Source organism: Amblyomma maculatum, chromosome 6 (genome assembly GCF_055883805.1).
Source record: "Amblyomma maculatum isolate TAMU_Amacu chromosome 6, ASM5588380v1, whole genome shotgun sequence".
Taxonomy (NCBI): Eukaryota; Metazoa; Arthropoda; class Arachnida; order Ixodida; family Ixodidae; genus Amblyomma; species Amblyomma maculatum.
The window spans coordinates 78,028,806-78,053,426 of NC_139349.1; the positions used below are offsets into that span (position 1 = coordinate 78,028,806).

A 24,621-nucleotide genomic window follows, 5' to 3' on the forward strand; every position below is an offset into this window, starting at 1 on the left:
CCCTGTACGAAACCCGAAGTGCCTGGTATGCAGCGCCGCAGTGGAGGCTTGTTACGGTCGTACGGTCTTGTGGCACACGAATAATCCTATTACAAACTTGTGGCCGTGGCTGTTTCTACTTTCGCAGGCGTCATCGATAGGCTAAATTTGGCACCTTACTTTATAACAAACTTTATATAACGGCTCTAATTATGTGTAGTTATTACTGTGATCTGAAATCGTGGCTCATACTAGCGCTGCATAGTTGTAGTGATCTGGGTATATAACTGAGGCAAGCAGCGAGCGAGGGCTATTCTGCGGATGCTAGTAAGTCTTTTCCACTTCACATTTCAGAACAGTTACTTTAGCTCCGCTCTGAAAACATCTGAAGGGCTGTTGTTTATTAGCATTCGTTCTCTTGCATATCTTGTTTGTTTGTGAAATGAAGTGCTAAGTGAACGCAGTATGCGATGCTCCGTCAAAGTGTTCTCCATGACCACGCACAACATCCGTCTTGTTTTAGTTTCAGGTCAGAGGGTTGGTTACTCTGTGACACAGTTTATGTAGCGGATTTTCTTCGAAGTTATTCTTTTTGTAGCACCGACGGGAACCCGTTCAGCTAGTATGTAATCGCATACATGCAGTGGTTTTCTCGAATATAGGGGTGCTTGTTTTGGTACGCTTTTACTTCTGTTGCTGATGTTCGATTGCCGTGGTAATAACGCACCGCTATTTATAGCGTTTAGTGCACTCCGAATTTTATCTGATCTCGTTGCTGCGCAGTGAGGACACTTTCTTTCTCTGCGGCAGTGCGCATGCTTCTTGAATTAGCTAAAGAACCAAAAGAACCTTGTCGGGACGTGCTGTTCGTATTCTTTTCTGACCGACGAACAGAACGCGTTTCGTCCGTTTTATACTTCATTTTTAAACTCGCATGTGTGGCATGACTAAGACATGAGTCTTAGTCATGCCGTTCGACCTACATATCTAATAAGGCTAATTAAATTGTTGCGGAGTCCGTTAATCCTACCCCTAACTTCGCAACGCGCTTTGTCGTATTGATTATAGAAAAGCCTTAACTGCTTTGCATCCAAACTAGCTCAACGCATGTGCTAAGAGGCGCTGCAGGCTGTATATATGTATGAACGAAGAAAAATAAGTATGCAGTGGTTTGTTTCACCTTGGAGGGGGAGTAACGATTACCTGCAGGCAAAAATAAATTCACCATGAGCCTATACCTTAGTTGAAATTATTTTTCAGTCCATTTGTGTCCAGGTTACAATACTGCTTTAAAAAAAAATTCTATTGACTTGTAATTTCTGTTGATCTGGCAAAAAAAAGAGTTAAGTCCAATCTGGGTTAGCGAACTACTGCAGTCGTAAACAAATGTTATAGCTTTCTGAGCAAGTAATTATCATGGTCAGCATGTCTGGTTTTGTGCAGGATGCTTAGATATGTGCCATTGGACTTGGTTTGTATGGTTTGTAGGGTTTAACGTCCCAAAGCGACTGAGGCTATAAGAAACACCATAGTGGAGGACTCTGGAAATTTGGACCACCTGGGGTTTTTTTAACGTGCACTGACATCTCACAGCACACGGATGCCACTCCGTTTCGCCTCATCCAAAACACAGCTGGCAGCGGTCGGGTTTGAACCCGGGTACTCCGGCGCAGTAGTCTGCGTCGTAACCACTGCACTACCACAGTGGGGCGCCATTGGACTTCATTGAGCAAATACTATATGACCTGTTATCAAATCAGAGTTTTCAAACAGCAAACAAATTCTGGGAGAATTACGTGGATCATTATGAGATATGTATGCTATATGCAACATAAATATTTCAAAAAGATTGAATAGCTGTTGCCGTATCTCACTTGGGTAGAGCACTGGATGAGGAAGTCGGGGGTTTGGATCCCACTGGCAGCATGCAGTTGTCTTTTATTCTGCTTTCTAATCAATTATCTCCACGACTGCGTTATTACTTCACTTTTATCAAAAGGGAAGAAAAAAAGTCTCCTATGCTTTCCCTTGTGTCAACAGAGTAGCCAAACTTAAGGATGTAGAATTGGCAAAAATGAGAAAAAAAATTTTTAATTTGTGGATTTCTGCTAATCTCGAATGCCAAACGATTCCTGGATATTATTTAGTGATATATACTGTTACATTGTGGTGATAGTGTCAACAGAGTTGCCAAAGTTGCTTAAGGATGTAGAATTGGCAAAAATGGGAGAAAATATTTTTAGGTTTGTGGATTTCAGCTAATCTCAAATGCCAAATGATTCCTGGATATTATTTAGTGACATGTACTGTTACATCGTGGTGACAGTGCCGTAGGCGACAAATGAAGCACTAAAAGAAACACACTATTGGGCTGACTTGCGCCCGCAAGATAATAAAACAACATGGTGGCGTTGATAGTTGTAGTCGTGCTTGTTGATCATCGAAATATGAATGCCTGTTGCAATTTTTAGTGCCCGGTTCAATATTGGTGAAGAAGCATCTAGATAAAGCTGTGAAAGATGACTAGTTCAACTTCAAACATTGTAGAAACAGACGCAAGTGGCCACAATCATTTAAGATACATCTCGTCGCATCTTGCACGATAACAAAAATCATAAAACCGCATCTTGATGACACTGAGGATAATAAACTAAGAACATAAGATTGTTCCTTGCGGCACGTACACAGTGAGAAGGCCACATGCAGCAGTAACAACTAAAGGTTACAAGGGTTCGTGGCAATATGCTTGTATGTCCTCTAGTAGAGTCGGAGCAAGTCTTGAATACCTAGTGGCTGGGCCTGCCTGATTTCGCCGGTGCTTGAATTCACTTGTGCTTGTGCTGTAAAAAATGATTTTGAGCAACACAAGGAATGTGTGTTGTATACTTGGGGCATTTTACTCTGCACTTCTTATCTAGTAAGGCATGCAATTACTTTACTATGTGATCGTTTTGAAACCTTGCTTTTCGCTTGTGACCTCAGAAATGTGTAGGTTTCTTTAAGAAAGGCCATGCATTTTCTTATGTTGGCTACTAATAGTGAGGGATTTTGCATGCTTTGTGGAAAGACTGCGACACTTTGTGTGCATGGAGGAGCCAGATGATGAATGGGCCTTTTTTCACAAATGCATGCCTAAGTCATTTTTGCATTCCATAAAGTCCTCTTGTCAGCATTCAGGTCTCAACAGGTTTCTCCATGGGGCAACTCAAGGTTCCAAAAATTCATTTAATGATGTCTTCAGGGCATGCACATTAATGAAGTACTTTTGAAGGGAAGCAATCTCTAAATTGCTATCTTGGATGCTATCTTGGATGCAATTCTCACTTTTATTTATGGCAATGTGGCCGAAGTTAACGTCTGCAGTATTCTTAGTCAGTGGTGTCACTAAGTTTTTGGCATCGTCTGATGTGGTGTCTAGCAACACTGTTTTCGTGATGATTCATAAGATTTTAGTGATTCATATCAAACAATGGAGATCTTTTTGTGCAAAATAGAAAGTCTTTTTCTAAAGTAGGGAGTATTGTACGAAGCTTAAGAAGCTGCAGCCTTCACAACTACGTCCTTTCGAGTGTGTGGCTCTAAATGCCAATACTGCTTGTCTTCAAGTTGCAGAGGCTTTCTGTGCAAAGATCATTGCTTCTTTACCAGCTCCTTCACTGCAAAATGTGCGCCCCACCTTTGTCCCATCGCCCAACACTTCTTTCCTAGACGAACTGTTTACTATGGAAGAACAAGCCGCGCTAGCAGTTACCAACAAAAGATCTTGCCCAGGACCTGACCGTGTAAGCTACATTTTGCTATCACGTCTTGGGAGGAAAGCCAAAACTCAGCTGCTTGCCGTCTATAACAACTCTTGGATAGTCGGTAGTCTTGTAGAGAGCTGGAAGACTGCACGTGTAATACCAGTCCTTAAACCTGGTAAGCCATCAATTGACCTAAACGTTTATCATCCTATTGGACTATTAAGCTGTGTCGGGAAATTGATAGAAAAAATGGTTCATTCATGCCTTACCTGGGACCGTACAAATAGGGGACTTTGCCCCCCATCAATGTCTGGCTTCCGAAAAGGCCGAAGCAGTATTGACAACGTTATTGCTCTCACCAACTGTGTCGGGCGCAGCAAAGCTGAGCGGCCTATAACCATTGCTGTCTTCCTTGATGTTGAAGGAGCTTTTGACAGTGTCACGCATGAGGCGATTCATTCAGCCTTGCGTTCGATTGGAATTGGTGGACGAATGTACAACTGGCTCTCTGATTATCTTTGTGATAGGACAATTTACATTTCAACGGATGAAGGGAACATGTCCCTACATCATGTGTCTAGTGGCATTCCTCGGGGAGGGATTGTAAGCCCAACCCTCTTCAATATCTCTCTTCTTGGTTTGGACAGTTCCTCGCCACCTACTGTTGAAATCTCCCTCTACGCAGATGATATCTGTTTATGGTGCACTGGAAGAAACAGGCGCATTGTGCATGCTCGGCTACAGAAAGCAATAGGGGGCATTGCATTATTCTTAAACAAGTGAGGTCTTGTTATATCTCCAGAAAAGTGCGCAGAAATTACATTTTCACGACGTGATCTCTCTCACTACATACTGAAAGTTGCTAGCACTCCTATACCATATGTCAGCCACCAAAAATTTCTAGGTGTGACCTTTGATAAGTCTTTTTCATGGTCACCACACGTTCAACAACTTAAGATCAAACTCTCCTCATACGTATCTATATTCCATATGCTCGCAACAACCAGAAGAAGCTGCTCTACCGATTCTTTATTAAGACTTTATGGAGCACTTTGCGAAGGCCTTCTGCATTATAGCCTCCCTGTTCTTCAATGTCTCTCGCAGGCAAGCATAAAACTACTTGAAGCCATATAGGCCAAAGCTTGAAGAGTTTGCTTTGGTCTTCCAGAGAATACCTTCAAAGTGGGTACTCCGGCGGAGAGCAGACGTCTGTCTGTAACCGTGCTGATACTGCAGGAGCTGCTTCGTACCTAGCTGCATTTTGCACGTGAACCTACCCATCCATTTTCAGAGCTGAGTATGACAGCACTGCCTGCGCAATATCAACGTGCAGTACCGTCAACTTTCCCACCGGGGAGGTTTGCTTCATGGCAAATTTGAACAACTATACCTGGCATCAAAAGAAAAGCCCACACCCCAGGGCCTGGACTTAAATACTCCGCCCTTGAGCACATCTGTGCATGCTACAGTCAACATTGCGACATCAATACTGATGGCTCGGTTACAGCTGTTTCTTCATCCATCGCCGTATGAGTACCATCAATGCACACCACAATCTCGACAACACTCAGTCCCTGCACTTCAGCTTGTGGCTACTGAGTTAACAGCTCTGAGAGAAGCTATTATATAAATTCTTCAACAACCCCCTGCAACATGGGTTATCTTCAGTGATTGTCACGCTGCACTACAATTGCTTAAATCATCAAGAATTCAGGAAGAGCTTGTCACTGACTTAAATAAGCTGCTTACTGAGACCTATGACCTGAGTCACCACATTGTGCTACAGTGGTTACCTGCTCACTGCGGCATTGCGGGCAATGACTGCGCCGCCGCCGCTGCAAAAGTGCTACCAGAAGACTCCTCAAGGACAATCCCATATCCATTCTCACGAAGAGATGCAGCAAGACTTGTAGCCACTGAATCATGGCGATTGCGATGCTCTCTGTGGTGTGACCCGAACCATCAATACCGACCTCTGCACCGAATAGATCCCACTTGCGTCTTTTGAATTCCTCACAATTTGAACAGGTGCCATCATAACTGTCTACACCCAATCCGTTTGAATGTGTCATACACAAACTACTTCTTACATAAAATAGGCATAGCGAGCAGCCCTCTGTGCTTTACATGTGATGTGTGTGAAGATTTCAAACATTTGGTAACCTCCTCTCAGTGGTTTACTGCGCTTCGCAGGACACTGCGTAATAATTTAGGCTTGACTAAAGACACAACCTTGCACCTTGAACATGTCCTGGGTCTTTGGTGCAACGGGTCGTCGGCTGCGCGAGCTACGAAGGCCTTATTAACTTTTCTCAAGGACACAGGGTTGATCGAGACCCTTTCAAACTCATCTGTGTGTGATTATGTGCGTGTGAAAGTGTACGACAGTGATTCTTTTTTTTTTTTCTATTCATTTTCCCCTTCCCTCCCACAATTTGTCACCCTCATCCCTCACCCCTTATCAATAGTAGCATGCTAGGCTCACCATCAGGCAGACATCTCTTGTTGTCATTAAAATATCTCTCTCTCTCTCTCAAACGTCAATTCGCTGCGAAAGCCGGGGTAGTGCAGTGGTAAGACGCCCAACTACTGTGCCGGAGTACCCGGGTTCGAACCCGACCTCGGCGGCTGCGTTTCGATGGGGTCGAAACGAAGAGGCGTCCGTGTGCTGTGCGATGTCAGCGCACGTTAAATATCCCCAGGTGGTCGAAATTACTCCGTAGCCCTCCACTACGGCTCCTCTTTCTCTCTTTCCACTTTCACTTCCCATCTTCCTCCCTTCCCTCATGGTGCGGTTGTGGTGTCCACAGAAAACAAGTGAGACAGTTACCGCGCCTTTCCCTTCCTATAAATAAATCAGTTAAATCATGAATGCTTGCACCTGAGTAGAAAGTAGGTTGCTAACAGCTTAGCCAGGAGAGTTTAGATATGCTTAGGAGAATGCCGGAGGCTACTTTTGTTAAATATTGTTGGGGATAAAGTAAGGTCCACAATCACGATCTGGAGTTTAAACAGGCATCCATGCAATGAAAATACTAGGTTCCTCAATTTAAAAAAAAAAACGTTTTGGCAGTGGCGTCGCGAGGGGGGTGCTGGGGGTGCGGTCCGCACCGGGTGCAACGCTCAGGGGTGCTGCAGCAGTCGGATGGGGGAAGGGTGGGGGGTGAAATAAATTTTGTGTAAAGACACGAAAAGGCACGCATTTCACATTTCACACTATTTCCACATAGAACTTTTTCTTTTTAGACTCAAGTTGTTTGATCTTGTATATTATGATATAGTGTTTTATATGAGATTTAGTGTCTTAAACCTGAACATGTTACTGAGGTTTAAGATTTATTTCGTCCACCTAGGGTTCTTTAAGTGCACTGACATTGATTGCACAGAGCACAGGTATTCCTACATTTCGCCTTCATCAAAATGCAGCTGCTGAGCCACTGTTTCAGGTCTCAATTTTTCTTGCATTATCTTATTGCTTTCTTTTCCATGCCCAGAAAGGTATAGTCACTAGTCACCCAAGTTGGAAAGTAAAGCATGTAAACAAAAGCTTAGCCTTCATTGTCATCATGCCTGCACTGTGCAGTTTTATATGAATCTAAGGTCATTTCTTGACCGTTTAGCTTTCCATGACAGTGATTGGTTCCTTGCAAGTGCCTTAAATGTCACATACTACTTTGCTTGCCTTTTTGATGCACATAATTATATCTATGCATTATAAATTGCTTTATATGAAGGGACAGAAAATGCCTTTATTAAACAGTGACAGTTCAAGCCCTCAGAAGATCCTGTGAATGGAGAACATGATGCTTGGCTAGGTGTGCTTTCATGATCTACAAAGTGCTATGCATACGAAGGACTCACAGCTTGTCTTAACATCACCCGTGTCTAAATGTGTCTTTGCCTTTTGTATATGAATAGTTCACAAAATGTATGCTTTTTTGTGTGTGTATATGACTTTATGCTTTTAGTATAGGGATGGTTTGGTGTTTTACTGTGCCCTTGATTTCTTATTTTTCTTCTTAGTTGAAAGGAGTGTGCTATTCCTCGAAATATTTCCTCCTTGCACCCCCCTCTTGCCAACACATGCACACATGCATGCACACACACGCACGTACACTGCCCCCCCTCCCCCCCCTTTTCTCTGGAGTAAAAAAATGGCGTGCCTCATGACAGGTGGTACTTGGCAGGTGACATGGCTGGTCGGCAGGTTGTGTATGTCATGCTACCACATGGCATGACTGATGGATCCCAAGTTACTGCCCATAGGCTACACAGGCACATCCATAGGGCTTGTTTAAAGCTGAGCTTTATGTCGCGTGCTCTTTCACATAATGCAGTAGCTTGTGACTGTATGCTAGTGAATACCTGTGAGATAATAGAGGCACAAATTAAATGATTAGGAAAAAGTACAGTCTTTGTCGAAAATATACAGGCTAGGGTATTTGCTTAGATTCTAAGCCCTGTAACAGGTTCATTGCACATCTCCAGTGTTCGCAGTCTCGCAGGTGACGAAAAATATAGTTTTTTATCTGCAAGTTTACGTATTCCGGGAGTGTTTCCAGGAGCCCGTTGCAGGGCCTAGGAAAAAAACAACAACCCTTAGGCTGTATATTTTTGACAAAGGCTGCACACATAAGCAAAAGAAGATTTGTAAGGGGAGCTGCAAGGAGGAAGCCATTAATACTTTTGCATCATGGCTATGGCAGCTGTGTTTCAATGGAGGTGAATTGCAAGAGACATCCGTGTGCCATGCGATTTCAGTGCATGTCGAAATTTATCCAGAGCTCTCTACTGTGGTCTCTCTTTCTCCCCTGCCGGGGTGGCACAGTGGTTACGGCGCTCGACTACTGTTCCCAAGGACGCGGGATCGAATCCCGGCCTCGGCGGCAGCTTTTCGATGGAGGCGAAAAGCAAGGCGCCCATGTGCTGTGCGATGTCAGTGCACGTGAAAGAACCCCAGGTGGTCGAAATTTCCGGAGTCCTCCACTACGGCGTCTCTCATAGCCTGAGTTGCTTTGGGACGTTAAACCTCATCAACCAACCAACCATCTCTTTCTCCCTTCTTTCTTCCACTCCTTCCTTTATCTCTTCTCTCAGGGCACAGTTGAGGTGTCCACCACGAATTGGGACAGTGATTGTTGTCCTTCGTTTTCTCGGAACCAGTTTCCAGAATGAGGAGTTTTGATGGAAGCAGTTTGTGCTCTCGGCAGGTGGCAGAGAGAGCTGGTCCAGTGCAGACACAGGTTCCTGCCCTGTGTTGAGCATGGAGACATCGCCGCCCCCTCAGGAGAGGGCCTCCTTGCCCCTGGCGCAGCCCTTCCTCTCGCAAGTCTGTCGCCATGGCCATGAGCCGTCCTCTCTCAATGTTTCATCAGCACACAGGCACGGCAAGTGTTGCTTCTCCCTTTCTTTCGTCACTGCAGGAGGTTGTACGTTGCCAGAATTTGAAAAAACAATCTGGTTACGAGCATGATTGTAGTCTGCACTGCATGCTTTCATGGAACGGTGCAATGATGGTATATTAATAACCTGAATGTTCTGGCACTGCAATCTGTATTAACTTCAAAAAAGGTTCCTAAACTAATGATTTTGTTTTGCAACCTAGCCATTACCATGACATGCTGCTTGAGGTGTTTCTTCCAGGGGATTGTTCCAAAACTATGCAAGGAACTTTTGTTATCCACATGCACCTCTTTGAGCTGTGCTAATACTTAGGTGGGGCATCAGATTTTAGCATCAGTTCTAAAGGGCACATTTCTTTATAGCAGCTCTGTAAATCTCCCATTTTTCTCATTTGCTGCAGTCAGGTGGGCCCTCTTTCATGATTCCTGCACGCATTGCTTTTAAAGGATGCAAATATTGTTACATTTCCTTTTTTTACCTCGGTGTTCTTGTGGGCTAAGGGTGAGGCAGTGGAGACGGGTGGGCTGCCTGTTTATTATGGTGGTTGCTCTGATGATGCAAAAGGGTCCTTGAAGTTTCATAATTTTTTTTTTTAATTAAATGAACACTGAAATCTGCACTGTCTGTCTGGTACTTTTGTATTACCTTTAACTTCTTACTAAGCTCTTAGATGGTTTATGTACTAATGTCTTATTGCCGATGGTAACTAACTCTGATTGCATGATGGTCAATCATTCTTAGAGCAGGAAATGTTGCTGCTGTGAAAATGCAAAGTGTAATGCTTTGGTTCCTTTGCAGCTGAGGCCAGGTCGTCTCTCTGGCTGATATGGCTGCGCAAGTATGTCATTCTCTGCTTGGTGTGCGGTGGCTCGGCTGTCTTTGTCGGGGTGCTCTTCATCGCCATCTACTTCACCCTGAAGTCGTATACGTCGTCCCTGCAGTTTTTTGAGACCATTCCCACCTACGTACCTGCTGCAGTGGTAAGGGCAAGCATTTTACTACACCTATTGAGAGTAGTTCAGCACAATGAAGTGAACAGTGTTTGTTTTGAGCGTCATTTTATTTGCAAAACGTTTATTTATAGTGTTTGATTTTTTTTATGATCAGCTGTAAATATGCCACATTGGCAGTTTTCCTATGAGAGTAATGTTCACGTCTCTCTGTTTTGTATTTCTAGCTTATTCTGACGGGGCTGATGGTCATGTGCTTTGCCAAGCGCCGTAACCGGTACACTTACCTGGTTAGTATTTGACAATATTTTTCTTTTTTTGCTGCAGATTTGGAAGTTGAATCTTCCTATGTGCGATTGTATTCTGCAGTTCTGCTTGTATCTGCTTTGTGTCTGTACTTGTTCATTGATCAGAGCGCTGTCTAAGCAGTTTTATGAGACAGCAAAAGAAGACAGTCAGAGCCCTGTTGAAGCAATATTTATGTTATTACAGGACAGAAATAGTTGGCTTTTAAAGTTTAATCGAGTAGGACGTGTGAAAGCTTTCGCAGCCACATGGAAGTTTATGGAGACGACAATGCGCAGTGCGATGGTGTGTTGCAGTCTGCACGCGGGGCATTTGGCTGCGGCGATCGATAGCTATGATACTGCATACTCACTTCCCACGAGAAATTCCTAGTTTCAAATCCTCTCCACTCTGACGGTTTTTCTTTTCTTTTTTAGTGTGAAAACATTACTAGTGGACATACAAGCGTTCAGTAATTTTGTTAGGCTCTGAGCATCCAGATTATTGCTTTTGCTCTAAAAACAAAGGAAGTTTACAGTCCAGAAATAATGTTTTAAAATATTGATAGATTAAGCCAGTTGTTGCGCACACTGTTTGATTAGATGTAATTTTCAATGCTTGTGCAATGACCATGTTCCTAGCTTTTAGCTTTTGCCTTTTTTAAATGCCAAATGTGCCTCGTTATTGTTTCGTTTTTTCTCAGACAATTGACATAAGTTTGCTAAGTGTCTTTTGTTTTATTTGTATAACACAAGAAGATTGTTGTGCAGCAAGTTTCGAGAGCTTCCAAAAGGTGGATATCCAGCCTTTGCTTTTGCATAAGCACTTTGATGCATACGTCGGAAGAAATAAAGCAGTAGTTAGAGTGAAACTGTTGCAGTACAGTTAGTGCCTCGCATGACACATGGCTGAATCAGCATTGGGGCTGTTGATGCTGTGGATTACCTTGCTTTGCTAGTTTGTGAGGGTGCATGCAAATGATTTAAGGGCCATGGGCCTAGCATGAGCATTCAGCCTGGGCAGCTGCTCGCTTTTTTTTTTTGTTTTTCTGTGACAATATTTTGCCCCCAGCTTACATTTGCTGAAGCTGAATTTTGACAGAACTTTGACAGTGTGGAACCGCAGCTGCTTTATATGCTTACGAGTATACAGGCATGTTATGAGTATTGGAAGACTTGCTGCATGGTGTGTAGAAATGGGCAACAGCTGGCCATGTTTTGGTGTCGTTCTGCTGAAATTTCTAGTGTTCTTCGGCAGTGACGGAGACATGGCAAGATAGATGTCTTGAGACAAAGCTGTTGTCGCGTAGGATAATCACACTGCAAATGCTTCATTGCCTGTTTTTGGCTCAGTTCTTAGAAGGATATGAGCAGCACCACATTCTACAGTAAAGGTTGTTCGTAAAATCTTGCTGATAGTCTATAGCCACCAAGGAAACATTTTTTTTTTGGTCCCAATTCAGGTCATCTGTTCCAGTCCGTCCTGCTTCTTTCAGTGTGATACAAGGGCAGTTTATGAAGCATAGTGGTGGCAGCGCGGTTGTTGTCCCACTTGCTCAAAAAGTGTCACCATTTCAGATATGTTTTTTTATAGAGTGTTGATTTCTTTTGTAGAGGTCACTGCACATAACCTTGAAGGAATGACCTTTGTTTTAGTCAAGGAAAGGCGCGTACAGTTGTCAATAATCTGTGTTCCCTTGATGCTTGTTTTAATGAATGAACTCCATGGAGTGACATCTGTGTTCTTTTACCCAGGTGAAGTTTGCAGGTGGCTGTTGCCTCACGTGCGTGCTTCTCTGCGTGGTCATCACGGTCACCACTACAGTTGTGCACATGAACAGGCTACAGACACTGCACAAGTGTGACTACTCGTCTAAGGACAGGGCCTGCATGTGCTTGTCAGCTATTGCCGAGTCTCCTGCCCAGGATGGTGAGGATGCAACCTTGCCGACTTCAAAAATGATGAAATTAAGATGGAAAAACTGTGGTTCACTACAGTTGAAGCTAGTTAATTCGACCAATCTCGGCCAGTGCCCGTGTAGCACTGTGGCATCAGAGTCGCTGGTTCAAACGCTGCGGATCTGACTCTAAATAATTTGAACGGAGCTCCTAAAATGCAGCCGAGTCTAGTTATGACCAGCGTGGCAAAAGTCGATGAAAGTGATGAACGTCCAAGGGGGGGCATGATAAAAAAGAGACCGCTGTCTTTGAGAATAGCATGCCGCATAGTTTCGTTTTCACTTTTCTGAGCTTCTTGCCAGCCCGCAGCAACAGTGGTTGTCAACGAAACATCACCGGCCAGTCAAGCCCTGCAGCATGGTATTTATGATGCAAATTGGCGCTGCTGCGCGTTTTTCTCTCTTTTACGGCTAAATTTTTTCCTTTGCATCAAAACTACATGCTCATCACGTGCCATTTGTTCTTCGCCCAGCGAAGCCTCCTCTCAAGTGATGTAGCTGCTTGTGAGTGGTCTCATCACTACAGCCCCGAAACATGAAGGGTGTTTATTATCTTGGAGGAGTTCAATCATTGTTGCACTTTTTTTATCTCAGAAGCAGGCGACTATTGCCCAATTTTCCGGCAATAAATTTTTCGTGAGGCAAGCTGCTGTCGTTGCTTGCTTTTTTCTTAGCCAGTATATTATTTTCATGGAGCAGTGATTGGTTTTCATTGGTTTTAAAAGGGGCAATCTATTGTACTAAAATAGTCATTTATAGTTTACCTTGGCTTGCTTATTAGCAATTTATATACAAGTAATTATCACCAATCATAGTGCTTGAAGGAGTTGCAGTACAAAATGCTATTGTTGTAGAAACAAAGACAGCTACAGAATGGAAGTGATCAAGACCATAATGCAAAGACATAGATCGAAGTTTGTGCTGCTTAGTGAATATTCGTGGTGAAAAACAGTACCAACTGAATGGGCCGTACAGCTCATGCTGTGTCTACCTTCTTATATGTCCCTTCCAGTTTGCATTATTTTTCCCATGTCTGAGAACTGGGTTTTGCAGAAGGCCAAATATTAAGAGAAAAAGAAAACAAAGCAAAAGCAACATGCAGAGGTAGAACCAGACTTTTTCCTCTTCTCTTCTTTAGGCACAGGTTCACCGCCTTATCCAGCATACTTTTTTATTTACAATACCCTTAAAGACCCGCAGAGGGGTATTACTACGTGTTGTTGCAGCGAATTCCTGGCTTCTGCAGCTTAGTTCTCTCTTGTGACCGCTACTTAATAACTAGCAAGCTGTGCTGTGTTTGTGGAACACCCACCTTTTTGGTTAAAACTGACCTCCAGAAAATGAATTCAGCTTATGTTTATGTGTGAGAAGGGACCCAGAATTAACCGGAATTTCTTTAAAAGCATGGACTTGATTTTGTTTCATTGAATACAACTTATTTCCAAATCCAACTTTAATCACCCTCAAAGTACTCTCCATTAGTACTAATGCACTTGTCCAGACATTCATTCCATTGTTGGAAGCGTTTTGCAAATTAAGCCTCCTTGGTACCTGCTATAGTGCTCTCCCGACATTGCATTTTGACTCTGTCGACATTGGCAAAATGCTTGCCCTTCATGACCCTTTCTTCATCTGACGAAACAGGAATAAGTCTTTTCAGTGCACGTAAAAGAACCCCAGGTGGTCGAAATTTCCGCAGCCCCTCACTAGGGTGTCTCTCATAGCCCAAGTCTCTTTGGAAACCCCATAAACAACCAAACCAAACCAAACCCTTCCCTCTGGTTTGCCTGCAGGAGAACACCAGTTCGTGTTCAATGACACACCCAGCTGTGAAGTGGTGCATGGTAGCCTGTACGGTTGCCTGCGTGCGCTGTTCGGCCTGTCTGTGGTTGGGATTCTGGTGTGCATCTTCTCCTCCATGCTTGTCTACCAGCTCCTCAGCCACGAGCGGAAGAAGGTCTACCTCGAACAGGTAGCTTCATAAGTGCCGTGCCCCAGGAATTTTGGCCTGTGGAGTGCATCATTTCACTTGTTCTGCCTAATCTTATCGGTGTCACCTTACTTAAGCCTGTCTTGGAAAATTTTGCAAATTGCACAGCATTTGGAAGGTTCAAGAGTGTTTTTTGCGAAAGTGCTGTAGAGCAGTTTGTCTTGCATGTTCTTAGAGTGTATTGTCAACAGTTGCATTATTTGCTGCACTATTGTTGTTGGGGCATCGTCGTACCAGCCAAAAAGTTTCTTCTCTCGAGGATGAATAAGACGCAACAACAACAGCAAAAAAGTTGCTCTTTGGAATTTGAAAATGGCCGGCGTGAAGGCAGAGCAGTTTGACATTCAGGCAACATGCTTTTTGGCGACAACATAGAATCATTGACGTTGACAGGAAAGGCCCTTATAGAATGGATGAATTATAAAACTATAATATTGATACGTGTAGTAGAGGAAGAAGAAGAAAGAGAGTGCAATCGGTACAAGTAGAGGACGCGGAAGTGTAGGTCCGTTTTCTGGTGTCCTCGTTCCCTTGTTCAGCTCTCTCGGTACTCTTCTTCAGCCACTGCAGTTCCCTTTCAGTGTAACAACTGTTTACAATATCAGGCAAGCAAGGTGCAGAATTATCAATATGCTTGCTGCTTTTCAGAAAACAAGCTAGATAAGTTTTCCAGTCACTCTTACCGAAGTTTTAATTAGCCAAAATGCACCGATGCATTTTTTTCTTGCTCATAAATTGCATTAATTATATGTTAATAAGTATCAGTATTGTGTGTATAGCTAGGAAGAAGTGACAACAAGGTCATCTGTTTTTTGCATACTGTCTTCAGTGAGTACATATATTGAGCCGTGGATGAAAGGCGCTTAATGAACATAAGGCAGCTGCATCATGATTCTTTTCTTGCTGTCGTCTTATCTTTCCACCTGAACCCAACACCAGTGAGGGCATGGGGCAATTTAAAGAAGGGTCATTCCACGCCATCTGATCCAAACTTGCACTCAACGACCTTCAATTTCGTTTTTGAAAACCACGGCCTATTTTGCTACTGTCACAAACATTGTCCCAGCTTGTTCCTGGCGAAGAAAATTGTTTAGGGCAGTGGCCGCCATCATAAGTCTGCAAGTGGTAGCAAAACCTAGCACACTCACACAAGAAAAAGTAATGTTTTTTACACATAACTATGAAACTTTTTCGTAAAAAATATACCTTGCACTTTCATATCAATTAAATGTAATGAATTTGTTTAATTGTTGTTTAAATATAAACCATAAAAATGGTACAGAGATAACATATTGATTTTTTGTTCTCACAGTCGTCATGTCAGCTATTTTTTTAGGTTGTCTAGAAGGATAAAGAAGTGTATAAATCAGAATATGTCAGAGAGAGAAAAACACTAGGTTTTTCAGCCAATGAGAATTACCCCCTTATTAGAAAGGCTCTAATTTTGAGGAAATTTGCTTTCTTTGTTTTAGGCATGTTGAGCCGTCAATTGCATGATGAGGTGGTCCTAGCAGGGGTGTAAAACTCCCTATATCTCCCAGTAGCCACGAATTACAGACGCTAGCGCCAAACTCCCCATTATAGCAGGAGGGGGAGCGTAAAAAATGGACTTGACGGGGGAGGCCGTATAGCCGACCAGTCCAAAAAAACGGTGCGCTGAAAGGGGTGTCGGTAGGTTGCTTCAAGCAGCGCGGGTCATGCGCTCGAGTGCGCCCGCGCCTGGGAGAACGCTCTGCCCGTGGATTTTCTACCGCATCATCGTTCTGCCACAGCGTGACCGGCTCGCGGCAGGAACAGAGTGATGGAAAGAAAAACCACAAGCATAGCGCTCTCGAGGGCGCAGGCGCTCACGAGCAAGCGTACCCGACTGCAGCAAGAAATAGCACAGAGAACAGCAGATATTGTTTCCCTTTTTTATTAACTGCACGTGAAACAGAAAATGAAAAGATGCGACGAGGTATCTCTCTCTCTCTCTCTCTCACACACACACACACACACACACGCGCACACACACACACACACACACACACACTTTACAGAGCCAACAGTTTACAGTAGTGTTTTGTGTTCTGCGCTAACATTGTAATCTTGCATGCTTGCTTTATCACTACAAAAGAACCCAGTTTGCCGGCACTGCTTCTGTCAGCATGTGTACAGTTGACATGAAATTAAATAAATGATGCACATATTCATTCTACGCATTCCATACCATCAATGCAGTGTAGAAACATGGAGCAAATACCTGCGTTCTAGTTACCTAGTGGTTGGTATTTGATGCAAGTAATCACATGTAACTGTCCTATACATAACCAAAATGCATGATTAAAAATTTACACTACCCTTCCTGGAAGAACCGTCTTCTTCAAAATGCACTTACGTCTCTCCACAGCACATGAAGGTAACAAGTTCAACAACACGAACCACAGCGGTTATCGCAGAGTGTAATGGCCAGCACAATCAGCAGACGAGATGGGTCCATGAAACTGGAGCTGCACGCAGACAAGTCTCGTCTCACAAAGGGGCGAAGAGCCAGCAGGAGTGAGATGCACAGAGTAAAACAACCGCGACGAAAAATCGCGACTTTGGCCGATAAGCCAACACGCAGAGAATTCACAGCGCTAGGCTACGCAGACGACCGACGCAGATGACGGTTCTAATTCAAAACGAGCGGAGCAGCGGTTGCAGCGGTTCACGCGAGGATGAAGCAAGCCACGCAGCGGAGTCGGCGGCACCCTCAGTGCGAGGGGAAAATTTAGGCGCGAGGAAGAAGTCCTCCTCCCAGCTTTTTCTTTCCTCCTTTCGCCCCCGCTTGGGAGAATTAGACGGGACGGAAGTGCCGCTGACTTTTCGCGGCCTTGTCCTAGTAAAGATGTGAAAGGTAGTCAGTTGCATAGTGCCAGTCAGTGGCATTTAATTAGAATAATTGTTGTTTTAAGTGAGAAAATAACTTTGCAAGTTCAGTCGTCATATTCAACTATGGCATTGCTCCGTGTTGGCTTTTCACTACAGTGTACTCCTCGCCAGCTGCAAATATACACCAAATGAGCACTGCGCTGCTCCAGTGCGACTGTGCGCTATGGTAGTATACAATTTGCTAACTGTCGACTGAACAGTACACGAAATCAGTTTTTGAAATTGGACTATCGTTTTTACTGCACAATGCTCGCACTTGCGTAATGCTCGCACCCCCCACATTGGGCGTTAAAAATTGGAATTTTTTTTTCCTCGCATAATCATCGCACCACCAATATTACCACCGGGAGAGTCATCTGATGATGATTTGTGACTGTACCCTTTGTATCGGGTGGGCTCAGTAATGTGTCCTAGCCGGGTGAAATAGATAAACTAAAAAGGTACGAGAAGAGCAAAAAGTAATAGAAATGAAAGAGGGTAGGATGGAGCTGCTATGGACACTATCAGCTTCCAACTATTGTCCACCACATACGAAGCCGGGCTTTCGTCGTGCGGATGGCGCCACTGTGCTGTCCTCGTTCAGCCGATTCGAAACCCAGAGCGCGCGGTAGCGTGGTGTCCTCTGTCGGCTGGGGCGATAGTTTTGTGCAACGGAGAATGATGTGCTCCGCCGACTCATCTGCACTTCCACATGCCCTGCACATCGCCGCCTGTGCTTCTGGGGAGGGGTCAGATCGACGGCGGTAGGTCAAAGTGCGGAGTGCTCCCGCCCGTGCCTCGAACAGGAGCGTGCTACCGACGTTGTTGTCGTATAGCGGCTCCGTCGATACTGCTTCTTTGTGTTCTAGGTACAGTGCCAGTGTCGTCTTCTTCTGTGCTGAAGCAATCCACATGGTATTCTCCTCTTGGCGTACTTGCGTCCGTATGGTAGTTTTGCATTCGGCGTCGTCCGCTGTACCGTTCGACCAGAAGCCGTATTTCCGGTGCAGGGACTGTACACGGGTACACCATTGCGTGCGGATGCCCTTTAGGTGCACATAGCGAAACGCCTTCCGTGCCCAGCGAATGTCCCTCATTGTCCGTAGGCGTGCCTCATATGCCATTTTTCTGTGGACTTCACGGCTTCAAAGGTCGACCATCCTATGTCGCCCTGAATTGCCTCAACAGCAACTCAACCGTGACAGCCAAGCGCTATCCGGCCCACTTCGCGCTGTCCGTGCTCAAGCCAATCTCTTGTGGGGTTGGAGAGGCACACGATGGCGTTGGCGAAGGTCAGGCCTGGCACATGCACCCCCTTCCACAGATCACACACCAACACATATCGGTTGCAGCCCCACAGGCATTGTTTGCGTAGGATACTAGTTGCACGGGTGGATTTCAGCTTTAGGTGTTGTTCATGTGCTACGTATATGTCACCTTCCGTGCACAGTTGTACTCCCAGGTACCGATATTGGGTTGCTTGCGGTATGCTGTCTCTGTTGGGCAGCAGCACTGCAGGGTTGGCGTCGGACAGGCCCGAGAACCGGAGCACAGCTGATTGGGTGGGGTTAAAGGACAATCCCAGTGTAGCTAGATGTTCTGCACACACTGTTACCAGCCGCTGCAGCTGTGCCTCGGTTTCAGCCAACAACACAATATTGTCCGCAAATGCTAGCCCTGGCAACGTCCACAATTCCGGGAGACCTGCCAACAGGAAAGGGGAGCGGGAAGCCTATACCAGAATCGAGTAGCAATTGTTCTACTTCTGACGTGTACAGCATGTACATGAGCGGGGATAGGGGACATCCCTGCTTTAGGCGCCGTCACACAGTGACTGGTTGCGATATGCTGCCATGAAGGCTGGCCACCACTGTGTTGCTTGTGTATAGGCGGTCCAGCAGGTTAGTCCATTCCTGTGGCATACCCAACTCCTTCATTCGACGTAGCAAGGGTTCATGGGGGATACTGTCGTATGCCCTTGCAACGTCGAGGAAGCATCCGATGAGTCCCCGTGACTCCTGCTGTGCGATTTCGATGCACTGAGTCAGGGTTGTCGTCTAATCGTCGGTTGCGTCGGAATCTGGACTGTAGTTCAGTGAGGTGACCATGTGTTTCAGCCGAGGCGGCCATCCATTTCTTCAGGATGTGGGCGAAGATGCGGTACAGCACACTTGTCACTGTGATCGGCCTGTGGTCTCGCAGAAGGCCTTGGTCGCCTCCCTTCTTTGGCACGAGTGACACTCGCCCTTGAAGCCAATCGGCGGGTATGGCATCCCCTGCGATAAAGCCAGTATAGATTCCAGCGAGTTGGTCTTGTGCCTGTGTTTCCAGACATTTGACCAAGCCTGCTGGAATGTGGTCGAGGCCTTGTGCCATGTGTGCCCCAATATGAGCAATAGCTCGTTTCAAGGCTTGTGGTGTCACCTGCCATGACACTTCCATTGGGGCACTGACGGGTTCAGGGCGCTTCTCTGTGTGGTTATCGCATGGCTCATATGTCGGCTGGTCGTAGACCTTTTCCAGGTGGCGCGTCAGCAGTTGGGAGAGATCAGTGCCTGGCAATCCTGTAACCTCGTCCCTGATGTCATACTGTGGTGGCTTGTGGTCGAGCGTTTGCACGTACTTCCAAAACCGCCGGCTGCTGTCGTGACCCGCACTCGTGATTGCTTGTAACTGCCGATGGTTGCACTGTGCGATTTTTCTTTGCACAACTTCTTGCATATAGTGCTTGCAGCAGAGATATTCTTCCCATGCTGGGCGGCAATCTTCGGCCGGGTAGAGTCTGAGCTGCTTACGGTGTGCCCTGTTCGCAGCTTGCCTCGCTCCCAGTGCCTGTTTCACCTCTTGGTCCCACCACGGCTTCCTTTGAGTGTCACCCTTCGAGCTGGTGCGCACCTCGTGCTGGCGCATGATGTGTTTCAGCTCGGTGACATACGCATCGTATGTTGTGGCTTGTGTGCATATCTCGCTCTATTCGAATTGTCTGGCCACAGCTTCGTATGATGTTGTGGGTAGGTATCGACGGGCTGGGTCGCGGCGTTCTGTATGTCTTTTGTGCCAAGAGGAGGGTGAGAACGATAGACGGAAACGGTTGTGGTCGCTCCCTAGGCTGAAGCGTCCGTCTTCGTCAATGTGCACCTGTGTTACGTGCGCTGCCAGTTTCGGGGACATTAGAGCATAGTCTATTGTGGTGCGGCTGTTGCGAGCACACCGGGTGAATTCACCTTCACAGTCAGCTCTAAGGTTGGCTATTTCCAGGCCAAGCTCCCGCGCACATCTGATCAGTAGCTCACCATTCCTGTCCTGGTATCCTTCGATGGGCTGTATATGTCCGTTGAAGTCACCCATCAAGAGTACTTCGTGCTGTGGGGCCCATCGCTTGACGTCTTCTATGATGCACTCCAGGACACGGTCATTAGCTTCGTGTCGCCCGTGTGCAGCCGTGAGGTACAAGACGCCTACAAGCACCGGGATGCCTACGATGCTTCCGGATATCTAGATATGTTCATCACAGACCCGCCATTTGTACCCATGTGGAGTTTTTTCGCCACAGCACACCCATGCCACCACCTTTGCGGTTTGCACAAGAGCGGTTGCGTCCTGCCCAATTTCATTCCGGATGTATTGGAGGCACCTGTAGGTCACGTAGATGGGTCTCCGCAACATCGTACAGACTGATATCCTCGCTGCAGGTAGTAGCAAGTGCCATCTTTGGAGCGCTATTGAACCTAGCTGGCCTTGCGTGCTCGCGCTACAAGGCGGCTATAGCATGCTCGGGTAGATTATCGTCATCCTCATCATAGGCTCGTCTTTTTTTATTTCCTACGTGATGCTCATAGTCGTCGCCATTTTAAGAGATGTCTCCGCGTTTCGTTATCGTTGTTCCTTCATTCCGTCCGTGTTACTTGCTTTGTTCTACCGTTCTACATAGCTTTTTGAGGTTCTTTGCCTTCTGGAAAACTTAGGAAAATAGTTGACATGACTGCTGTGAAAACATGGTTTGATAAAAAAAAAAATAAAAAATCAAAATTCGATTTTTTTTTTAAATTTTCTCCGTGGTCTATATTTGAGCAAAAATAAAAGAAATTCAGTTAAATTTTTGGCATATGAAAGTGAGAAGTGATTTGATTGTGCGAAAAAGTTTCATAGTTATGCTTAAAAAAGGTGTATATTTAAAAAAAATTCTCATTGTGTGATTAGGTTTTGCTACCACTTGGAAACTAAAGATATCTGCCATGGCCACAAAAAAAGGTGCTCTTTCCACAAAAACGAGCTGGGATAATGTTTGTCATAGTAACACAATAGACAATGATTAAAAAAGAATCTTTGTTCAAGCGCAGTCTTGATCAGTGCTTCAAATGACCCAGAATGGAAATAAAATCTAATTTTGAAATCATTACATAACCCCCTCTCCATAAATAACAAAGCACTGTATTCATAACGTGCGCATGCCATAATAAGGGCTGAAATTACAGAATCATCCACTGAAGTTTTCAGTTAGAACACGCCCATTAGGCATGCACTCAGCTCATCTTTTATGCGAAGGCCCAGTTAGTCCAACAAAATCTTGCCTTGTTTTGGTCCTGCAAGTGTTCTATTACAGCATAGAAACCGTCCATTCCCATGCTCAGTCTGTATTGCTGGCACAGAAAAACTCACACCACGACAGTCGCATGCAGTTCTATCTTGTTAGCTTGTAAACCCTAGTGTAGCCAGATAAGCTCTGGCAGAATTATCTAGAGATGCCAGGGAACCACTTAGGCAATGGGACAACAAATGGTGCAATCCTACGCACCGATCCTTTGTGAACCAGTTTGCGGCGTCATTTTTATGAAAATTGTCAATTGCTTAGCTTTCAAAGGCTAATGTGCCTCCCTTAATAGTTCGCTTGTGTTTCCATGCATTACGCTCTGTCTTTGCTACTAGTGTGCTTCTTTTTGCGTGCAGTTGGAGCTTCGTCGCCGGCTGCTGTACCGGCGCCACCCCAACCATGGCCTCTGTGCTTGCTACGGTGACATGTGCCACCCATGGCCACTCTGGGATGTGCTAGACTACCGGCTACTCGCACATCAGCAGGGCTCTCATGAGCAGCCCGAGGAGTTTGGCCAATCAAGACACGCACGGGGCCGCACGGCACTGCGGCGACGCCGCCCGCCGCTCTGGTGGTTGCCATGGACACGACGCACTCGCTCTTCATCCTCGCGCCCCGGCTGCAACGCTGTTGAGCGACTCTTGGTTCGCGACGGCTGGCGGTGCAGCTCCCCTGCTGAGCTGGTGGGCCCCCCCGGTTCACCTAGCCCGTGGCGCAATGGCTGCAGCCATGCTGGCGCACGGGCTGAGGCACGGGTGTCGTCGCGCACTGCAGCAGCGGCTCGTGCTGCGCATCGGCGTACGCGGTCTAACGATGGAGTGTTCCATCACCTCCAAATGAACCCCAGGTACGGTCCGCAGTCATTTCCCGAACCACCGTGTGGTTACGCCGAAGTACCAGCTTACCTTTGGGGCCCACCACCACCCTACTCGCAACCGCCATCTTTAGAAGATGTGGCCTGCCTTGGTGGGGAAAGTTCGCCACCCGAAGCTAGCCGCTGCAGTGTAGCCGAAGGTGCACTTCAGGGAGAAGGCTGCTCATCCAAGAGAAGCACTCCGTCAGCAGAACGGCATGTTGTAGTTACAATTGGTGGCGATTTCCCAGAGGTGCACTGTAGGGCAACGACAGCACGTGATGGTAAGCATGGCACGGCTGAAAGCAGTTCGTTCATTGTGGAGGTACCTTGCTTTCTGCACAAAGGGGGCCTGGTGTTCCACACGCTGCCGGCCCGTAGCCGCCGCAAGCGACAGCCTAGCCCATTCAAGTCCTTGTCTAACATACCTCTGTGCATATCAAGGAGGCTCAGCCTTCTGCGCCACGAAAACCTTCGCAATGGTGGGAGCCTTGCGTTTCTCCGTGGCAGAAAAGCATCTGCGCTGGAGTGGCAGGACGAAAATGCGATAATATCTGAACTGGGCCGTACAGTTCGCGTCATCTGTGAGAAGCCTCCCAAGCAGACTTCCATCGAGGAGAGTAGCAACAATGCGACGGAAACTGCCACACCCACTGTTGTGACGCTGCCATTGGAGACTAGCCAGCTTGCACCCACTACGGAGCCTTCTTGGGTGCCCGCAGCCAGCACCAAGGTATTTGCACCAGTGCATGCCCACTCGATGCCAAATCTGAGCATAACGGCATCTTCAGGCTCAATACGCGGTTCACACCACGATGAAGAGGAGGAGGAAGAGGAGGAAACGTGGACATCGCGGGACTTTGCCGACACTGGCAGCGATGGCAGCCAAAATTCAGATGCCACATCGGCTCCTTCCATACCTGACGAAGAGGAGTACATTTACGAGGGAGAGTCTAGTCAGGCCAGTGCAATGCCTCCGCCACTGCCCCCCAAGTGTCTCACTTGGGGGGAGAGGCGTCAGAGGTATGTGGTGTTGTCAAAGCGGCCAGGCTTGCCGCCTTTGCCCGTGACAAGGGACCCGGTGACGTTTCTTCTCGAGACTGGCAGCTGCTGTGCGTGCCCCTCGCAGCCGCAGGTGCGTGCAGTGGCTGCAGAGACGTCCACATCAGCTTGGGGCTCCGAGGGTCAGTGGCCAAACAGACGACTGTGCAGTGACCACGAACTGCTGAATAGCTCACGATGCTGACGCCCGGCCACCGCACGCGCGTACAGTGCCCCGGCTGGCTCCCACCTGCTTAGCTTGAGGGTACAGAGGTGCTCAACATGCGACTAGATGTATGTTGGAACATTGCGTGTGCAGTGGCGTGGGCAGCTTTTCAATTGGTTGCATGGCAGTGGGGCATTTGTCACCACTTTTTACAGCTTAGGAGCTGAAAGCGAGTATGTTGAGTGTGCTGGCGTTGTGTTATATGCCTCATTCCCTCAAGTCTCACACATTGATCTTCCATATCACGTTATGCTTTTAAAGGAATTGTAGTGTTCCCAAACAACATGCGTGTCACAAACTCAAGCAGTGGCATTGTGTGGCCACTTCCGTTAAGCACTGGATTGTCAATTTTCCTTGGCCATCTGAAGTTCTTAATATTTCAAATCGGCATTTATGTGCTTCTTTTATTTTCCAAGAACTCTTGTACACAGCAAGACCCTGCTGCATGCTGGTGTGCGTTATTTTTCGTGGTGGTCACGCGCATTTGTTTTATGTTTTTACTTAATTACACCCAGTACTTTTGCATTTATTTGCCTCTTAAAAATGTCGGCATACTATGGTTGCTACTTTGTCTGTGCTAATGAAATGGTGCTTTTAGAACATCAGTTGTGCTGCTCACAATTCTTTACATTTTAAATACCTTATGAAACCATTGCCCTGTTACCAGATATGTTTTTTGAAGATTTGGGGTGGGCAACTTGATATAGAGGT

The 24,621-nt window shown here is 46.1% G+C and overlaps 1 protein-coding gene across 3 annotated transcripts; it reads left to right on the plus strand.

Annotated features, from left to right (window-relative positions):
• Positions 1–33: 33 nt before the first annotated feature.
• Positions 34–24,491, plus strand: LOC146186066 (uncharacterized). Of its 3 annotated transcripts, none has more exons than XM_084606987.1 (7): positions 34–306; positions 8,917–9,109; positions 9,924–10,105; positions 10,303–10,365; positions 12,115–12,289; positions 14,111–14,289; positions 22,147–24,491. In XM_084606987.1, exons 1-7 carry the CDS (start codon positions 301–303, stop codon positions 23,887–23,889), a joined length of 2,541 nt encoding a protein of 846 aa, XP_084463113.1. In that variant the 5' UTR covers positions 34–300; the 3' UTR covers positions 23,890–24,491. The 3 variants fall into 3 exon arrangements, with proteins under 3 accessions (XP_084463113.1, XP_084463114.1, XP_084463112.1); XM_084606988.1 differs by having other exon boundaries at positions 8,933–9,109; XM_084606986.1 differs by lacking the exon at positions 34–306 and adding an exon at positions 376–508 and having other exon boundaries at positions 8,933–9,109.
• Positions 24,492–24,621: the final 130 nt, after the last annotated feature.